The following is a 21,019-nucleotide window of genomic DNA, read 5'->3' on the forward strand; positions in this document are numbered from 1 at the left end:
TTTGTTTGTAGCGATGCTTCCTAAAGCCCACTTGACTTCACATTCCAAGATGTCTGGCTTCAGGTGAGTGATCACAGCTTTCTTACAGATCATATACTCATGTGAGCCGAGGTCACCACTCTGTACATCGACTCCCCAGGCCTTATTTATCTCGTGCCTGTAACTGTACTTTACAACAACAGCAACTCCAGTTCCGCCGCCCCCTCCGGCATCCTGAGAACCAAAGTGTGAGCTCTTTTTCTGAGTCTGGGGTGTGTTTGTTCTTAGATTCCACGTATAAGTTCAGTGTTTGTCTTTCTCTGTCTGATTCGTTTCACTTCACATAATGCTTTCAAGAGTCATCCATTTTGTCACAAATTGAACCTAAAATTTCTTTAAAAAAATTGCAATTTTGGATTCGTCACTTTGACAAAAAGAATCCTGATTTTTAGAAATTAAAAGTTTTCTATGCATAAAATAAACTCTCAAGAGTACCAAAAAACCCTCATGTATCATGGAGGATTTCCTTTTAAATCAGATAATAAAATAAGAATCATTGCCATAAATCTCACTGAATCTTATTTCAAGAGTTCTGGCTAATGTAACAGAATTTGAGTAAGACATAAGGAAAAGAATAGATAAACTGATTATTTCTGGAAGACACAGACAAAACTCCCAGGAAGCTGGTTGAGAGCAGTTTCTCAAAGGCAACCTAAATGAGAAGGAAACACAAGGAAGAAGGGGTCAGCGCGTATGTGTGGCTTACACAGCAGGAACTCACACAACATGGCAAAGCAGCTGTGCTCCAAGTTAGAATGTATACGGGAAGTACACTGTGCATAGAGAGAGAGAGAGAAAGCCAGGCCCCAGGACCGCAGGCTCAGCGCCCCTGGGAAATGGCATCGGGGCTGAGCTCTGGGCCGATGGACCTCAGGGTGTGGGCCCGGCACCAAGACCACAGGAAACCCGGCGGGTGATTCTGACGCACACTCGTGCTGGGCGGATGCTGGTCAGGAGCATCTCCTTGAACCCCTTCTTGCACATTTGCAAACCCCACTCCCTACCCCCAGCTTCCAGACAGAAAGTAACACAAAGCCTTGAAAGAAAAATGCAGCACAGAGCAATTATAGGAAGAAAAAAAAAAACAGGCACAGAAAAGCAATCTGTAGATACTGTCATCAGAGTGCTGAGAAATGCAGGCCAAAAAAAATCAAAACCTGGCTGCAGGCCACCATCCGTCAGCAAATAGAGACCAGCTCAGCTCCCCTCAGCAAACTGTAGGGATCAAGCCCAGGCCCAAGACAAGAGCACAAACTCCCCAAAGGTCACGTGGCGCCAGCATGACTGGTCCGAAAGCTAATGAAACAAAACTCCTCACACACAAACCACGAGGAATGACTCCAAAATGTGTATGGGCCACACCAGTAACACTGCAGGGTCTTATTCACCAGGAACTGGACACACCCGAAGGTCCACGCTCCTCCTGGACAGACAGACGAAATGAGGGTTTTTAAAACCGGATTCTCCACAAATCAACTCAGACATTCTCGATAAGTGAAACATCCTCCCAAAAGAATTCTTTGGACTTTAATAACATGATTTCAAAATTATCTAGAAAATTAAATAGGCAAAATATTAAATAAATGTTCAGAAAAGAAAAGAGAGAAGGTCCTGTTTCATGAGACACTGAGATATTACTTTGAGCTCAACTCCTGGACCACAGGCCAGATGGGTTCAAACCCAAACAGAAGCAGCATGGGTAACACGCAAGAGCACGTCAGTTCGTGACAAAGGACGCACAAGCAAATGACGGGCAAGTTATCCACAGAGGAAAGACACTGTCACCCATCTTCTAAGCATTTGCCTAAAGGAAACAGCGGTATGGCACAGATGTATGTGTGCTTTTGGTCTTTTCTATAAAAGCAAACTTTGAAATGATGTAAACGGTCAACAAGAGGGAGATGGCTGGTCGGCCCCGTCTTCAGCGCATTCTCAGCTGTCGGGGCGCACAGACGGCCCCTGGGGATCGCGTGCAGCCCTGCACGAGCCAGCCTGCCCATGATGGCAGCAGAGTGCCCTGTGCCCCCAGGGTAGGACACCAGCTGTGCATTTCAAAAGCCTACACATAGAAAAGGCTCAGAATGAAAAAGCTCAAAATATTAACAGTGGTTATCTTAGGGTGGTGGGACTGTGGGGCATTTTTATTCTTTCCAATAGGAGCATTTTCAAGTGAGAAGATCAATATTTGTATTTACATGGCAAAGAAGAATGTGTACCCTACACTGAAATTGTTTAAAATAATAAGCTAACTTTGAGGCACTTTCATTAAAAATGAAATATTAACAACAATAACAGAAGGGTGATTATAGCATACAGCTTTGTATTCAATATGCGTTTTCTGGGTGCCTATGATTCCCAAAGTCCTTGGCTCTAGGAGATGCTGGAGAGCAAGACAGGAGGTCAGCCTGGAGGAGGAAGCAGGACTGGCTTGGAGCTGGACGCCTTCCTTCTGGGTTCACACCCAGCATGGCTCCTGGTAGGAGACACATGCTCGGTGTTAGTGAAGAAGCCCTGAAGTTTCCAAAACGAAACAGCAGAGAAGCCACACACATAACTCATAAAAGAAAACATAATGCAGAAACATGCAAACACGTCACACCACCAGTCATGGGAACAGAAGATAAAACAGCAGCAAGGCAAGGCCTTACACCCAGTACGTCATCAAGAGGAGTTAGAAACGTCACACTCGTAGTGGCAACGGAGGTGTTAAACTCAAACAGAATTCGTAGGAATGTTGGAGACGGGCATGGCAACCCACTCCAGTTTTCTTGCCTGGAGAACTCCATGGACAGAGGAGCCTGGCAGGCTCCAGTCCATGGGGCACAAAGAGTCAGACACACTGATCAACTAACACACACGTATAGCAGGAATGTAAACTAACGCATCACACTTGTAAAACAAGTTGAAAATAAAATGCCATAAAATGCTTAAACACTTTCAATTAGCCCACTCTGGGAATCTGCCCCATTGAAATAATGAAAAAAAGAAAAGACCAAAGTTGAAAGATCAACATCACAGCATCACACTATTGAGATTACAGAGCCAGACCATAAAGAAGGCTGAGTGCCGAAGAATTGATGCTTTGGAATTGTGCTGAGAAGACTCTTGAGGGTCTCCTCGACAGCAAGGAGATCAAGCCAGTCAACCCTAAAGGAAATCAACCTGGAATATTCATTGGAAGGACTGATGCTGAGGCTGACGCTCCAATATTTTGGCCACCTGATGCAAACAGCTGACTCATTGGAAAAGACCCTGATGCTGGGAAAGATTGAGGGCAGGAGAAGGGGGTGAGAGAGGATGAGATGATTGGATGGCATCACCAACTCAATGGACATGAGTTTGAGCAAACTCCTGGAGATAGTGAAGGGCAGGAAAGACTGGCATACGGCAGTCCATGGGTTCACAAAGAGTCAGACATGCCTTAGTGACTGAACAACAACAGCCATCTTTGTGTTCAGTGACACTGGAAGCCTAGGTGTTCATCACAAACAACGCATCAGACCTCATGTGTGTGTGAAATAACGTTAAAGGAATAGATGAACTGATGTCTGGGTGAACCTTAGAAATAGCACACTAGGTGAGAGGAGCCAGATGCAGAGGGCGCACAGGGACGGCGCCAAGCCTCGGGCCCGAGCACACACTCACCAGCCTGTCAGGGACGGCGCAGAGCCTCGGGCCGAGCACACACTCACCAGCCTGTGACCACTGCAGCCCAATCCCCAGGCCACGGCCCTGCACACGGAACGGCCGGGCATGGAGACACACAGGCGTGAGGCACATGCTCAGACACACAGCCCCACAAGCACACACGCAGCCGGTGTGGACGGCAGGAGCCACGGACACGCTGCACCCGACCATCCGCGGGGCCTGGACCAGAAGCATGTGGTGCAGGCACGCCGCCAGTCCCCGCCTGGGGCCCCTCACAGGCACCGGGGCAGGGGGCTCCCCCCACGGAGAAGCATGGGACCACTCACTGCAGTGTTGCCCTGGGGCCCCGACCCTGACCCAAGCACCCTCCAGTCCAGATTCTGGGATCCCCAGCTGGGTCTTTGTAGCTGCATAGTCACCATATTGCCTGTGTTGGGGCACCCTGCCTTTCCACATCTGCTGTATGATGGGGGGTCACCCCTGCCCCTCCACAGGCCAAGCTGGGAGCCCTCCCTGAGGCCCCCAGTCCATCACGTCAGACAAAGCAGCAGAGACGCCCAGGCTGCCAGCCCCACACAATTGCCGTGGACATCTCTCTGACTCTCAAAACAGAGCAGTTTGGACAACAACTCAGCAAGAAGGGTCTGGCATGCGGCCTCCTTGGAATTGTTACTGCTGTCACTGGGAGGGGTGGTGCAGGCCTCCAGGGAAAAGCCAGGAGCACATTGGGGGAGGCCTGCACCTGCTTGCCCCAGCCCTGGCTCACCCTGGGCTGGTACACGGTCCCCAGGTCAGGCCCACGCCCAGGGAGACACAGAGCTATGGGCAGACACGTGGCAAGGCCAGCACCGTCTCCAGGAACTTCTTTGTCACTGACTTTCCAGATGCTGATTCTTGCCCAGGAGGCTGAGGCAGTTGCCATGGATACAGCCTCCTGGTCTCAGCCAAAGATGCCTCAGCCTCCGCCATGCTGCCCACTCCAGCCCCATCCTGGGCTGCACATAAAGCACAGGGCCCTGCCCTGGAGGCCCTGAGCCTGCTCCAAAGCCTAGAGCCTCCAGGCAAGGCTGAAGAAGCATCAGCCCTGGCAGGCGCAGGCCCCAAGCCAGAGAACGTGACATCCACAGCTCACTCAAATAAAAACATCACACCTGTCTACCTCAAAGCAAGGACACTCGGAGGTCAGCGCCATTAGTCCCATCATACAGAGGAAGAAACTGAGGTTCAGATGGCACATCCAAGTGTCCAGGCTCACAACCCAAGAAGAGGAGGAGCTGGGGCATGCCCAAAGTACAGGAAAGTCCAGCCAAATGTTCTCACCCACTCCAACCCCTCCTCTAGGGCTAGAGGGCAGGTAGGCACCACACAGAGTGGACATCAGGGGCTCCAGGCCCCCAGCTTCTTTGGGGCATGGTGAGTGACCACTGGACAGATGCTCTCCAGTCCCTCCCTGACCACCACCCATCTGGACATGGCCCCATGTGGACACTGCACCCTTGGACTGGCTGAAGGGTTCTGTCCGGCTTGAAAGAGGCTACTACTTTCGTCACCTGCAGCAAAGCTCTGACCAGGGAGGTCAGCATGACCCAGGAAGCTCACCCACTGCAGCCACGGAAACCTTGGGAGTGGATGCCTTCACGTCACTGTCATCAGACCCTTCTTTTCAGGGTAAATAGTACTCCTCCTGCACTCCTAAGGGTCAGGGTGGCTGGTGGTTACGAGCTTGGGCTTTGGCTTAGTCTAGCTGGGATCTGCACTGGTTCCTGCAAAATGTCTGAGCTTCTCTCAGTTTCCAGTCTGTAAAGTAAGAGTGTCACCTCCTCCCTGTAAAGATGAGGGGCCCTGCCAACGATGGTTGAGCGGGGAACCTGAACTTGTACTCCACGTAGAAGTGACAAAGCAGGAAACCCTGTCTCCTTACTGAGAAGGGTCAGAGACCCAGCTGAAACCGGGTTAATAAGAACCGGAGTCTCAGAAAAACACGTGGAGATGTCCAGATTTCAATCATATCTCATTCATCAAAAAGCCAGGAAGATCTCAAACTGAGTGAAAAAAGACAATCATAGATTGTGACACCTGAGATAACAGAGGTGCTAAAAGTTCCTGACAAAGATTTTGTCGCAGTTACGACAGTCTTCCCACAAACAACCACTAACGTGTTTGAAACAAACAAACAGAAGAAAGTATCCTGAACAATATAAAGAAGAATGAAATGGAAAATTTATAACGGAAAACTACAGGAGCCGATGTGAAAAGCTAAGAGGATGGGCTCGACTGTAGAAGAGAGGGAACACGGGGAAGAGCCAAGGGGCTGAAGAGCAGGAAGGGCCAAGACCTCAGGCCCAGAGACGGGGCGGGGGCGGGGCTCCAGGGCTGTAAAAGCCGATCGGAACCGCAGGCAAGGGGAAAGAAGAGGAGCCCTCGACAAGCCGTAGTCTTTTAGGAGGCTCTGAAATATCCCCCAAATGAAAGGAACACGGCACAGAGGCACAGAGAGAGCCAAGCTTTTGAAAAAAACGGTGCTAACAGACCTGCTCAAAGCAGGGCTACCACAAGCCTTCAGTTTTAAAAAGTGCACCATCTGCAGTAGAGTGAGCTCAATGAATGACGTGTGCCTGTGTGTACTCAGCGCCGGAGCCACAAAATACGTGAAGTAAAAACCAAGAGAGATGGAAGGAGAAATAGACAGAGGCACTACTGTAAGCGGAGACCTCAGCACCCCCCGTGACAGCTGACAGAAACGCAGCAAGCCTACAGAAGGCTTATTAAGCCCGTCAACAGAATCTACTCCACATTCATGGAACATGCCACACAAAAACAGCCAGATACATGTTCTTGCCAAGTGCCATGAAACACAAACAAAGGTAGACCGTATCTGGAGCCTAAAATAAACCAAATTTAAAATAATCAAAATCACACAGACTGTGTTCTCTGACCACATGGAATCAAGCTAGAAATCAGCAACACGAAGATACTGGAATATTTCCAAACATTTAGAAAACAAATAACACATTTCTAAACAATCTACAGATCGAAGAAAAGTCTAGAGAAAATTTAAGAACACATGAAACTGAATTAAACTGAAAATACAACGTACTGAAATGTGTGAGACACAGCTCAAGTGTGCCGAGAGCGAGTTTAATACACCCTGCACACGTGAGAGGAAAGAAGAAATGTCTCAAGTCACCGATCTGAGCCCGCCACAAGAATGAGGCAAAGAAGAGAAAACAGACTCAGAGCAAACAGAAGCAGGAGACAGCACAGATGAGGGCGGAAGACAGTGCAATTAAAAAATTTAATTATTGAAACTAAGAGTCATCTCCTTGAAAAGATCAGTAAAACTGACAAACTTCCAGCAGGACTAACCCAAACCCCCCAAAAGAGAGAGAGATTGGGAGAGAAGGCATAAATTACCAGTGCAAGAAACGAAACAGGGCTGTCACCACAGACGCTGCACACATCATAAGAATAAGGGGCCACTGGGAACAACTCTACACACACGGTTTTGACAATTTAGATTTAATGGACTATGTCCTCAAAAAAATAAAACTACCTCAACTTACCCAATAGGAAATAGATAATTCAAATATCCCTTTAACTATTAAGGAAATTGAATCCATAAGATTAAAACTCCCTAAAGAGAAATCTCCAGGCCAACTGGATTCACTGTAGAATTCTACCAAATATTTAAAGAAGAATTCACAGCACTTTCAGACAATGGCTCCCAGAAAGTAGAATGGGGAAGGAACACTTCCAAACCCATTTTTGGAAGCCTGTGTTATTCTGATACCAAAGCCATACAAAGACTACCAAAAAAATAAATAAATAAAAGAACAAAACAAAGAAAAAAAACTGACAGATCAATAGCCTTCATGAATACAGATGCAAACATCCTTAAAAACAGTATTAGCAAATGCAATTCAGCAGTATATAAAAGGAATTACATATCATGACCATGTTCATTCCAGGAAGTAAGGCTGGTTCAATACTCAAAAATCAATCATTGTAATTCACCATATTAACAGGCAGAGGAAGAAAAGGTCACATGAGCATATCAATGTAGAAAGAACATTTGATAAAATCTGACATTGACAAGTGAAGAACGAAATGGCAACCCACTCCAGTGTTCTTGCCTGGAGAATCCCAGGGACAGGGGAGCCTAGTGGGCTGCCGTCTATGGGGTCGCACAGACTCGGACACGACTGAAGCGACTTAGCAGCAGCCGCAGACATTGACAAGAGGGAAGCTAATTCATGACAAAAACTCTCAGAAAAAAAGGAATAGAGAAGAACTACCTCAACTTAATAAACAGCATCTACAAAAACCTACAGCAAAGTGAAAGTCGCTCAGCTGTGTCCAACTCTTTGCGACCCCATGGACTATACAGTCCATGGAATTCTCCAGGCCAGAACACTGGAGTGGATAGCCTATCCTTTCTCTAGCAGATCCCGACCCAGCAATCGAGCTGGGGTCTCCTGCACTGCAGGCGAATTCTTTACCAGCTGAGCGAGGGGAAACAGGAAGCTACAGCAGACATGGGACTTCACGGGAGGGGCGAGTGCTTCCTCCCTGGAAACAAGGCAAAGGTGTCCACGCTCTCATGCAACGCACTGGAAGTCCTAGTTGATGTAATAAGAGGAAAAGGGAATGAGAAAGCAGAAAGAAATAAGACTGTTCCATTTGCAAATGACATACTTGTCTACATAGACAACTCCAAAGAATCTTTAAAAAAAAGAAATCTCCTGAAACTAATAAGCGCATTCAGCAAAGTTACAGAAATAAAGACAAATATAATATTAAAAAATGTATTGCCTTTCTACGTAGCAATAGCAATGGATATTTGAACACTGAAATTTTTAATGCTGTACCGTTTGTACACACATAAAAATAAAAGGAAAACTTTTAGATGTAAATCTAACAAAACATGCACAGCTCTTGAATCCCAAAAAGTACAAAATACAGAGGAAAGAAATCAATAAGGTCTACATAAATGAAAAGACATGTCATGTTCATAGCTTGGAAGACTCAACATAGTAAAGATATTAATTCTCTGCAAATTAACAAACCGATTTTATACAACTCCTATGAAGATTTTGTATGTATATTGACAAGATTATTCCAAAATTTATATGGAAACAAAGAAACTAGACTAGCTACAACAGTTTCTTAAAAAAGAATAAAGTGGGAGGAATGAGTCTGCCCAATCTTGAGACTTAAATAGTTCTAGTAATCAATACAGTGTAAATCTGGTAGAGAGAAGGACACAGGTCGATGGGACAGAAGCAGACCCGCATACGCACGGCCAGCTGACTTCTGACCAAGGGACAGAATACTTCAGAGGTGGAAACACACGCCACAGCCTTTTCAACAAGCGGTACTGGAGCACCTGGATACCCACATGCAGGCAGAAAACGAACAAAAAACAATCTCAACTGAAAGAAACCTCACTCCTGAAACAAACCCCAACTCAAGAACAGATCCCAGACTTACATGTAAAATACCGAATCATAAAACTTTCATGGAAAAAAGTAGGGGAAAATTGTCATTACGTAGGTCTGGCAAAGAGTTCTTAGACTCAAAACCACAAGCCCTATCTATAAGAGGGAAACCTGATTAACTGGACTTCATTATGATTTAAGCTTTTGCTCTGCAAAAGTCCCCATCACAAGGATGAAAAAAAATTACCTACAGATTGGGAGAAAATCAACTAGTATCTAACAACCCAATTAGAACCTGAACAGAATACATGAACTGACATTTCACCAAAATGGAGATACAGATGGCAGACAAGCCCATGAAAAGATGTCCAGCATCAGTGGCCATTAGGGGAATGCAAATCAAAGCCACCATGATATATCACTGCATAGCCAGCAGAAAAGCTAAAATGAGAAACAGTGCCAACAGCAAATGCTGGTAGGATGTGGAGAAACTAGATCATTCGTACATTGCCGGTGGGAGTGTACAGACGTGCACGCGGCACAGACGCTTCGGACAACAGTCGGGTAATATCTTAAACAACCAGACACGCGCTGCAGTAGGCCCCGGAACTGCACTCCCAGGCGTTCATCCAGGAAACTTGTGTTCACACAAAACCTGTGCACAGACAGGCAGAGCAGTCTTGTGGGTGACCTTCCAAAAGCTAGAAACAAATCGCCTGTCCTTCAACAGGCGAACAGTTAGAGAGACAACCGGCGGTAAAGAGGAAGTGCAGCCGCGTGCAGCTGTGCCTCGGCCAGCCTCAGAGTCCCCGGAACACAGCCAGCCCCAGAGGCGCGCCTCCATTACCAAGGTTTAATGCTCGTGAAGTGACAAAGTGATGGACGTGGGTGCTGGATTATGGTCATCAGGGATTAGGGGCAGTGAGGCCGGAGGAAAGTGGAAGCAGGTACAGAAGGGTGGGTCCTGGTGGGGACACAGAAGGGCAGGTCCTGACTGTGCCGGGGTCACACTCTGGCTGTGAAACCATGCTACAGCCTCCCTGGACAGCACCCTCAGCACCCTCTGTTCATACTGCAAATCTGTGATGAGCTCAAGATAAGATATTTAATTTTTTACGAGGGGATGTTAATAATAGCATCCAGCTCAGGAAGGTCATGGGACGATCACATTAGAAGAGCAGCCAATACCGAGGAGACTTCATGGAAGAGCCAGCTTCGAGCTTTCATTCTCCCCTCCTGGTCTGCTCACCCTTCTAGCCCCACCCGCTTGGTGTTTCACCAGAGGGCTCTGCACCCATGCTGCCCACTTGCCAGGCCAGGGACCCAAAGAAGCACAGGAGTGAGCGCACGACCCCAGGGGCCTCACCCCAGGGAAGGAGCCACTCACGGAGACCAAGCCCTGGCCACACAGGGGTCTCGCTCCTGCCCCTGCTGTGCCCCTGCGTCACTGTCTTGCAGGGCTGGACAGTGGAAACACCAGGCCCCAGGACTGATCAGGAGATGGGAAGAAGGACGTTCGCTTCCTGCCCATTCCCTGCCCCCACACTGCATTCGCAGAACCAGGGTCCCAGACAGCAGGTGTGGGGAGGGGTCCGCAGGCAGAGAGGGCGGGTGGTGCTGGAGGCCCCCTCAGGGATGCCCACCCTCAGACAGGTGGCTACAGGACACCCAGGACACCCTCTGACCCCCATGGGCTCAGCGGTGCCCTCCCCCAGCCCCTGCCCCAGTCCAGGCTGTAGCGGGTCCAGGGCAGAGGGCAGCCCTGCCTTCAGCCACCTCAGTCCACAGTCCCTGCCGCCAGACCCCAGAGGCTGATGACCGACCGCGAGGAGTGAGAAAGGACCTACGGACAACCAACCTGGGCCCACCACACCACAGACACCGCATACCCCGACTGGAAGCCACGCGGACGCCTGGGATCAGTCACGTGCCTCCTGAGCACGTGGGGGCTGAGGGGGTCCCCACTCCCCCGCTGGCTTTCAGTCCCGCAACACTCGCTGCACACGGGGAACTGGGGCACCAAGGCTCATCAGAGGAACCTGGGGTCTGAGCGCAGCCTGGTGCAGACTAACCTGTGTCCCCCCAGATTCCTCTGCTGAAGCTCTGACTCCCAGTGGGACTGTATCTGGAGATGGGATTCTTGGGAGGTAAATGGTTGAGCAAGGTCCTACGGATGGGCTTTAATTTAAAGGATTAATTTAACAGAACAGGAAGAGACACCAGAGACCTGTGTCTGCACACACAGAGAAGCGGCCCGGGAAGACACAGTGGGGAGGCAGCTGCCTACCGGCAGGAAGACACCTCCCCAAGGCAACCCTGCGGGCACCTTGATCTTAGACATCCAGCCTCCAAACTGAGACAGCAAACACCTGCTGTTTCGGCCCCTGACCCCCGTCTCAGGCATCTGTGCGGCGCCCAAGCTAAGGGGAAGGTTCTGCAGGGGAAAGTCCATCTGTGGAGCCGGCCAGGAGGGAAGCCCCTGGGACAAGACCAGGGCAGAGAGGCCGCCAGGCAGAGAAACACAGACCCACATCCCATCCCGCTGAAAGCAGCAGCCCCGGTGCATGGGCTCTTATACTCTGGGAGCAGAGAGGGAGCCACCGGCTGGAGTGATGAGGGCTCTGAGAGGGGCTCCCCAGAGAGGCTGAGACCTGGAGAAAGTGGGGCACAGTGGGGCGGCCAGCCGGGTGAAGACAGGACAGCCAGGGGCCTGTGCAGGCGGCCTGCGGGGGGTCCGCAGGTTCCAGGTCTGTGTGACTCAGACGGGCTGTGGCAGGGAAGGAAGTGGCCCCTCCCAGCGGCTCCCCACCGCTCAGCCAAGAAGGACCTGCTCTCCGGCCTTTTCCCAGTCCAGGCCTAGCAACACAAGAGGACATTAGCAAACATTCTCACCTCCTGTGAATTTGCAGCTCTGGGCTCACCAGCGTGAAATGGAGTAAGGGGAGGCACCTCGAGTTGAACACAAAGGTAGAGTCCAGTGCCCAGCTGCCCCACCCGCCTGAGCAGCTGCAGGAATATCCACCAGCCACAGACAAACACTCCCACTCCCAGGAAGCATGAACTTGACCTCCTGTGACCTCTGCAGGCACACCAGGCACAAGATACATGGATAGATGAGCAGTTGCTCCCTGCCACCTCTGCAGAGGGTGGGCTTCCCTGGTGGCTCAGATGGCAAAGCATCTGCCTGCAGTGCAGGAGACCCAGGTTCAATCCCTGGGTCGGGAAGATCCCCTGGAGAAGGAAATGGCAACCCACTCCAGTATTCTTGCTTGGAGAATTTCAAGGACAGAGGAGCCTGGCAGGCTACAGTCCATGGGGTTGCAAAGAGCTGGACACGACTGAGTGACTACCATGCCTCTACAGAGGCACACGGGCTCAGCATGCTTCTGGCACCAGCTGCAACAGCCCCAGGGGGCCCAGCACCCAGGACCCCGCAGTGCAGCACAGCGGAGCTCCAGGCCTGAGGCTGGCAGCCTGCAGCCCCTGTCCTGCCAGGATCGCCAGGCCCTTAGAGATGGGCAGAGGGGGCTCTCCTTCAGCACATGGTGTGACATCTGCAGGCAGCAGCCAGGAAGGGCCTGGCTCTGGCTCCCCACAGCCCTCCAGGAGGGTGTGAAGAATCCTAAAGCATAGGAAGAAGGGGGAGGGGAACCAGGAGAAAAGATACTGAGAGGTGAGCAGTGGAATGAGCCGCCCTCAGCGGACACCCAGCGGGGGGGATGCAGACGGAGGGAGGCGGGGAACCCCCTACCCCTTCCTCTGGCGCCAGCGCGGGGCTGGCAGCCCAGTGGGGCCACTGGCAGGAGGCAGGCACCTGGGAGCCAGGCAGACCCAGCGGCCAAGCCTGTTCTGAATTATCAGCGATGCCTCAGGGATGCTGCCTGGGGAGAGTTTAAAGATGCGGGCCCCAACAGCCTCCCTCTGCTGCTCCAAGGGCCACTGGTCAGAACTCAGGCCCCTCCCCATCCCAGCGATTCCCAGCCTCAGGTGGGGATAGAAGAGCAGGTCCAGCAAACCCCCAGCCTGAGCAGGCATCGGAGACCCCGTCGGCAGGACCGCATCACGGGACAGAGGAAGGGCCCACACGGGCGCTCCGGCCCCACACGTGAGCTCTAGAGCCCGAGGCCACGAGCCGAGGTCAGTACACGTCCAGACCCAGTGTCACTGGCCACCCGGGGCTAGGCACGGTGCCCTTGGCTCCCACACGTGGGCACAGGCTCCCTGCTCACCTTGGCCCTCACGTGCTGGACCGCTCCTCGCCCAGGGTAGTATTCCCCAGGGCCCGGCCTCCCGGGACCACATTCCCACGCCCTCTGGCAGCGGCCCCAGCCAGGCCCGTGTTCTGGGGAGGCAGGGCAGGGCGTGGACACAGACATCCCTCCCTAGGCAACGCGGGAGGCTCAGACCAGCGACAGGAGACCCTGAGTTCTAATTACATGTCCTGGAAAGAAATCCCAGCTTAATTTGGAGTAAAATGAGACGCTGTGGTTAGAACTGTCCGCAGGGAGCTACCTGCCCGAGCTGGGACAGACCTCTCCTCTCCCCAAGGGAAGCTCCAGGCTGGGCCATAACTGGCGGGGGACTCTGGGCCCAAGTCTTCATGGTCTGAGAGGAGCCTGCCCCGATTCCAAGTTGCAATCAACCCCTTGGGACCAAAGCCTGGTCTAGGGGCTCCCTTGGGGATGGGGAGGGCAAAAGTGCAGGGGTGGGCACAGCAGCAGTTAGGACAGGCAGGCAACATGCGTGCCACACTCGGGATGCCAGCAAGTTTCCAAGCAGCAGCGCTTCCCACAGCCCAGCCAGCCCAAGCCCACCACTTCCTCCTGGGCACTGCTCCCCACCGTCAGCACCCCACCCAGGTCAGGCCCTGCACCCAGAGCCCCAAGCGGCCCCCACGGCCTCCCAGCATCTTTGCCTCATGCCCCCTCCCAGGTTCAGGACGCCCAACCCCCTCCCACCTACTGCTCTGCTCAAGGTCCTTCTTAAGGACCTTCCCTGAACCCCACGAAGGGGAACTTCACTCCTGCCACCCAGCTTCCTGCTCATCACTGCACTTCACACCCACGTGGACAGGCTGCTTGTCGCCTGCGTCCCCGGGAAATGCAGCCTCCATGTCCATTGCTGTGTGCCTAGCAACCAGGGCACTTGACAGACACCTTCCACACGAACGAGGGGATGGGAAGCTGGCCAGAGGGTCAACGGGGAGAGAAGGGAAGGTGACCAGCCAGGGGAGCCCAGGAGAGAGCGAGAGGCCGGGCCGCGGCGTCCTCACTCACGCTGCCCACAGGCCCATCCCTCCATTGCACACCACCTGCTTCCCATGCCAGCCTCAGCTGACGGGCACGCAGAGCACTCTCACCCCATCCCTGCTTTCGCATCTGACAACCCAGCGCACGCACTGAGCTCCACCTCTGGTGTACTGAAGTCACAGAGAGGTGAGCATGGACTGCAGGGTCCCGGCTGCCCTCGTCCACCCAGACGTCACTGCAGCGCTCCAGCTGCACCGCCGCTGTCCTGCCTCCAGGGCCAGGCTGTGGCCCCCGCCTGATACAACCTTCCGCCCCTCCTCTCCCTCCCACCACTGCCCAGTCATCTGCCTGGCTTTGCTGAGAACCCCCCCGAAGGCGGAAGAGCTGCCCTGGGTGCCCTCCGGGCCTGCAGGAGCCTCCACGCCGGCCATCCGCGAGGACCCTTTCACCCGCAGGCTGCCTGCCCCTCCGGGCCTGCAGGAGCCTCCACGCCGGCCATCCGCGAGGACCCTTTCACCCGCAGGCTGCCTGCCCCTCCGGGCCTGCAGGAGCCTCCACGCCGGCCATCCGCGAGGACCCTTTCACCCGCAGGCTGCCTGCCGCGGCACTCGGGGGCCCACCCTCCCCGCACCCCCGCTCGAGAAGGACACGCCCTCCCTCCCTAAAACACCGACCCCACCCACCTCACTGGCCAGTCCCAACCTACCAGCTCTGGAGTCCCCAGGCTCACCCACGGACAGCTTCTTCTCCAGATCCTTCCCCTGGGGGTCCTGTCTGATCTTGAGCTCTAAAGGCCATGGAGACACCTGTGTTCTGGTACTGACACCGTCAGCCATGGCCTCTCACCAAATGTCTAGAGGGCTCAGCCCCTTACTACTGAGCCTACCCCAAGCCGCAGCTGTCCAGACCATGCCGTGTTCTCCTTAACCCCTTTCCTACGTGGGAACATGAAGCCTGTACTGTCAGTGAGGTGTGGTCTCCACAGCACACCCGCCCCCAGGCCCCACGATGTGGCCATGGGCCTGCACCCTCCTCCCCTGCTGAGCCTCTGGGCACCTAGAGGGAACACAGCAGGGCCAGGGAGACCAGGTCCCCTGGGAACACAGCCCGCAGGGCAGGGGCCGGGGGTCTTGCTCACTGCTGTGTCCTCAGCTCCGATTCTGAATAAATAGCAATCAAGGGATGGCCAGTGGGTGGGGCAGCAGCGGACGAGGGCAGCTCAAGTGGCTGTGCAGACAGAAACAATGTGCAGACAGACATGCGCAGACAGGACAGCCCCTCCCACTCTCGCGGGCAGGACTGGGTGCTGTATCGCTCGCCCCCCGCAATGCCAAGGGTGTGCCCAGGCATAGTTCACAGGGGAGTGTAAGAGGTTAAGAGGCTTCCCCGATGCAGGGTAGGGCCAAGTCCCATCCAGGGCACCTCCCACGCCCGGATGCCAGCCCCAGAAGCAGAAGCAAGCCCAGCTGGCCTCGGGGACAAGTCAGGCTTCACCAGGCAACGTGGCCTTCCCTGTTCACCGTGGGGCTTCCAGCCCTCTGAGTACCAATTAAGTAAACCCTAATTAAAAACAACAAAGTAACGAGGAGCAGTGCCCCGTGGCTGCCCACAGGCGCCTCGGCTCAGGAGGGCTAGGGCTCTTCTCTGGATTCCCCAGGCCCAGCACTCACCCCAAAAGCAGACAAGGCCCCCTTCTATCATGCACCACACACACACATACATACACAGACGTGCATACACAGCTGTGCACATGCACACATACACGTGGGTGCCCAGATGCATGTGTGCACACATATGCACATGTGTGCACATGCATGTCTGAACGGACGCACACGTGCACGGGCATACACACATGTGCACATGCAATGCACGGATGCGTGTGTGCATGAACAGATGCACGCGTGTGCGTGGGTGCGCACATGCACACGTATACATGTGTGCGTGCACACACATGCAGTCCAGGCATATATGTGTGCACACATGCATACATACACGTGTACACACATCTCCAGTCCCCGGGTGCTGCAAGCAAGAGCAGCGGAGCAACTCCCCCACGTGACTCTGGGCAGCATGTGAGCCCCCGTGGCACACAGACCACCCTCCCCATCTGGGGGCTTCCCTCCCAACCCAGAATAATCCCTGCAGACAAGGTGCAGAGAGAGGGAGCCTGGAAACCATCAGTGCCAACTCCCAGCCCTCCTCTCACAGACAGTGAGAGCAGAGACTTCATGACCCATACGAGAGGCACAGAACAAACAGAGAAAGGCAAAGGAAGAATCAGAGAGAGAGAGCAAAAGTACTGAGACGGAGAAACATCGAGGGGTGAAGAAATAGAGAAGATGAAGACGAGATAAAAAAGCAGAGATACAGAGAAGCTTAGAAATGGGGGGACAGACACACAAGAGATTAAGAAAGGGAGAGAGAGAGAGAGAGAGAAGGGGAGACAGACACACAAGAGATTAAGAAAGGGAGAGAGAGAAAGAGAGAGAGGGGGGACAGACACAGAGAGGACGGGGAGGGGTAGGGGCGCGCGTGAAGGTGGGAGAGAGGAGATGGAGAAACAGATGGACTCAGGGCAGGATCTCCGAGGCCAGGCTGGGGGCAGGGTTATGGTCTTGGGACCCGTGGGATCCCCCTGCTGGGGCTCCAGGAAGGTGAGCCCAGGAGAGTGGTCAACAGGCAAGAGAAAGCAGCTGTCCTTGGAGGTCTCCCAGCCCTCACGGGGGGACCAGGCTCCCTGAATCTGGAATCAGGATATGTTTGTTGGAAGACTCAGGGGTCCTGCCAAGGGGTTGGTGCGGACCTCCCTGCCATGCTCCCAGCAGCCCAAACAGCACCATGGACAGCATTCCCAGAGCCCGGTCCCACCACCCTCACCAGCTCCCAGGTGGCTCGAGCACAGAGCACCCGAGGTTCAATAGACCATTAATTCAGCAGACACTCCCTGACCCGCCTGGGGGCCTGCCCCGAGCTACGCTCTGGGGACACTCTAAAAAATACGACACCAACATCCTCAGGGACACGGGTCTAGAAGGAGAAAGGCGTAAACAGCCCGTGACATCTGTCGACAGCCCACGCAGTGCCCAGTGGACTACAGGGCGTACCCTGCCGGCCGAGGGCCCACACTCACCACCACGCCCCATCAGTGGGACCTCCGAGGCTCTCTGGACAAGCCCCCGCGGCCGCCTGCCCTCAGGCAGCAGACGGGTGTGGACGGTGAGCGCCACATGGCAGGATGGCACGCCTCCCAACAAAAGGCTCCCTGCTCCCTTCCCTCCTTGGTCATTAGGGAAAATGGAACAGATTAGAAAGTTGCCCAGCCTATTATATCCAATTTCACTGGTGCCCATCTGATCAGAGTCAGTGACAGGCTGGTGCCACAGGCACAAAGGCCAGGAAGGAGCTGAGGCATGAGGCCCACCAGCCCCTCAGTCATCTCCAGGGAGAGACCCTCTGAAAGTGAGGCACCTCGATTCTGGCCTGTGCTGGGCATGGCACAGGCACCGCTGGAGCCACCAGCAGCACCTCAAGCAGACAGAGAGCCGGCCTCCAAGGATGGGGCAGGGGATTCAGGGGGGCTTGCACTGAGGGTCTTATCTGGAGCCCAGAGGCCATGTAGCCAAGTCTGTTTATCCTCACATGTAGCACAGGAGCCCTGGCCACAGCTACCTGTCCCTTGCAAGGAGAGTTCTGGGCCACTGTGGGGCTCCAAGCCTCCCTGGGACCACAAAGCTCCAGGAGGAGTGGCTGCAGTCCCTGGGGTGGGGCCTCTGGGACCTGGGCTGTGCAAACAGGTTTCTGGAGCAAACTCCAGGCACTTAACCCCCACCCCAGCCAGAGGTGGAGGGCAGCCCAGAGCCGGGGCAATGGCAGCTCAACCTCAGAACAGGGCAGAGGCCCTGAATACCATCAGGCAGGTGGAGAGACTGAGGCCCTGAAGGCAGGAGGCCCTGTGATGAGGAGGCTTTCTGCCCACTCTCCTCCCCCTCCCCGGCCCAGCCTCAGGCAACTTTCTGGATCTCCTGGATAGCTTGGGAACCACAAACTGATAATTATTAGAGTCTATTTGAGAAGGAAAGTGGGGGATGGGACACTGATTAAGCACCTTCCTGGAAGCAGAAGCTGTGACTACAGAGGCACAGCCTCACCAAAGCACAGCTCCAGGAGCACGTGCCCACGAACGCTTCAGGCAGGAGACTCGGAAGCGCACATGTGCCCACAGGTCATGGGGTGAAAGAGGCCAGGCTGCAGCCCAGGATTTACAAAATCAGGCCCAGTGCCCTTCCTGCCCTGTGGACCTGACCACAGCACCAGCAGCTCCGCAAGCAAGCTCTGCCGAGGACAAATCTCCTCGACGTCACCTCAGCCAAGATCACAGCCCAGGCTCTTCCCGGGAAAGAACAATGCCTGTCCACCAGCACCCACCCGTGAGGACCACCAAGAAGCACCAGCCCCCAGCGTGGACACTGCTGCCCGAGCCCGCTCCGTGCACAGGGCACCCAGGCCCAGCACCTACCCCGTGAGGACCACCACGAAGTCCATGACGTTCCAGCCATTCCGCAGGTAGGAGCCCTTGTGCAAGACAAAGCCCAGCGCGATGATCTTGATCCCAGCCTCGAAGCAGAAGATGCCGATGAAGTAGGGCTCCGTGTCGTCCTGAGGAGAAGTGCAGAGCAGGGTCACCGCCGCCCGGACACGGCCGGTGAGGACCCCCAGCCCTGCCACGACACCCCCGACGGCCCTTTCAGCACGGGCCTCGGAGCTCTCCGCCAGGCTCCCCCGACGCAGAGGTGGCCCCGTCCCCACGGCCAGTGACACCCAGGCACGTGAGGAGGGGCTCCCGCCCGACACCCTGCCGCAGAGTGAGTGCCAATAACAACACGTGAGGGCTTCCTGCAATCACCAGGGCAACACTCATACCGTCCCGCAGGCACTGGGCACTGCTGTCTCCCCATCCGAGGGGGCGCTGAGGCACAGAGAGGCCAAGGAACTGGGCCAGAGACTCGCAGCTTGTTAGAGGCAGAGCCAGATTCCAGCCAGAGGTGACCTGGGTCCGACCGTGGGCTGGAACCACAGCAGGGACCACGCCCCAGCTCCCTGGAGCACAGCCCAGGACCCGCTCGCTCACTCAGTACACACCTGCTGGATATTCAAAACACGCACGTTCTGTGGCGAGCAAGCACGGCAGGCCTCAGGGAGCCTCTGCAGGGCGAGGCATCCAGCTGGGTGACTGGGACAGGAGTTCCGGGTGGAGACGACAGAGCGCAGAACTGGGACAGGGGAGCACAGAACCCCAACGGCCCGGGCCCGCCTGGTGCCAAGCACGTGAGGATGGGCTGCGGGGACTCAGGGAGTACTGGGACATCACACGCTGGGGGTGGGGGGCAGACAGAGCCTCTGTGCAGGTGACCCCAGGAGCTAGACCAAGTGGGCCCTGGAGGAGGAGGGTCAGCAAGGGAAACAGCCTGAGCGCAGACCACGGACACAGAAGGGGACAAAGAGGAGGCAGGCAGGTCCTGCTCTCAGGACTGTGGGACCTACCACCCAGAGGCTGCTCGGCCAGGGAGAGGCCTGGCCTCAGGGCCCAGGGAGGGGAGAGCCAGGCTGACTCCTGTGGGGGCTGCCTGTGCCTTCCTCCCCCAGGGAGCCTGGGCTCCAGGGCTCTCATGTCCGACCTAGGGAACCCTCAGCCTGGCCTCCTGGCCCATGGCTGCTGGTAGCAGCGTGCAGCAGAAGCTGCTGCCCCCAGGGACCAGGCAGTAGAGCGTCCATCACAGCCCAGCTCCCCCATCTTACCATCCTGATGCTGACTCATGAGGATATTCCCTCCCCAACGCTTCTGGTCTGGTTTAGTCAGAGGGTCCCCTTTCCCCAAGAGAAGAGGCTGCCGACCACCTACCCTGAATAAACATGAGGCCCCAGCAAACGTGTTCAGAGCAACTCTGGGTTTGTGGGAGAAGAGCCGACCAACACGAGGAGATGGGGTGGGGCCCCTTCCCAGACTGCTTGCTCCCAGCCCCACCCCTGACCACACTCGGCAAGGGCTGGCTCGGGGGAGGGATGAGACTGCGAGCTGGGGACTCCAGCTAAAGGCCACGTGGGAAGTTGATGGGTGAGTGGGAAGCAGAGCTGTGGAGGCCCCACCCCAGGGCAGGCACCTCTGCACCACAAAGCCCCTCCCAGCCTCTGGCAGCAACACCAGCCTCCAGACCTGACCTTGGACCACCACTGCGCCTGCTCCCCAGGCCCTCTGTGTTCAGCCTCCATCCATCCCAGGGCCGCCAGGCCTTGCTGGGGTGAGCACATTCTGCTCAACCCTCAACCCTTACAAGTGTACAGACCCCCATTACCACAAAGCAAACTGTCCCTCACTTGTGAGGCTGGAGGCACGCTGGCCCACTCAAGCCTGCTGCCCAGGGGGAAGGCCCAAGCCTGACTGCCCCTGCCACCCCCAGCCTGCCTCCCTCTGGCCCCACCCCTGCCACGCCCTGTGGCCTGGCATTCAAGGCTCCCTGCCAGAAACCCCAGTTTCCTCTTACTTTCACCCTCTTCTCCAGCCTTCAGAACGGGCACCACCACCAAGCTCACAGCAGGTCAGGGGCCCCCCACTGGCAGGAACCTGGGCCCCAGAGAGGGCAAGTGAGC

General features: G+C 54.8%; 1 protein-coding gene across 2 annotated transcripts in view; it reads right to left on the minus strand.

The window, feature by feature from the left end:
• CACNA1B (calcium voltage-gated channel subunit alpha1 B) overlaps positions 1 to 21,019 on the minus strand; it is a 209,995-nt gene that overhangs the window by 186,333 nt on the left and 2,643 nt on the right. For both annotated transcript variants that reach the window (XM_070380086.1, XM_070380087.1), the window contains exon 3: positions 18,891 to 19,030. In XM_070380086.1, coding sequence (XP_070236187.1) covers positions 18,891 to 19,030 — 140 coding nt within the window. The remainder of the gene's footprint in view (positions 1 to 18,890; positions 19,031 to 21,019) is intronic.

The sequence above is a fragment of the Bos mutus genome, chromosome 11 (assembly GCF_027580195.1).
Source record: "Bos mutus isolate GX-2022 chromosome 11, NWIPB_WYAK_1.1, whole genome shotgun sequence".
Classification (NCBI taxonomy): Eukaryota; Metazoa; Chordata; class Mammalia; order Artiodactyla; family Bovidae; genus Bos; species Bos mutus.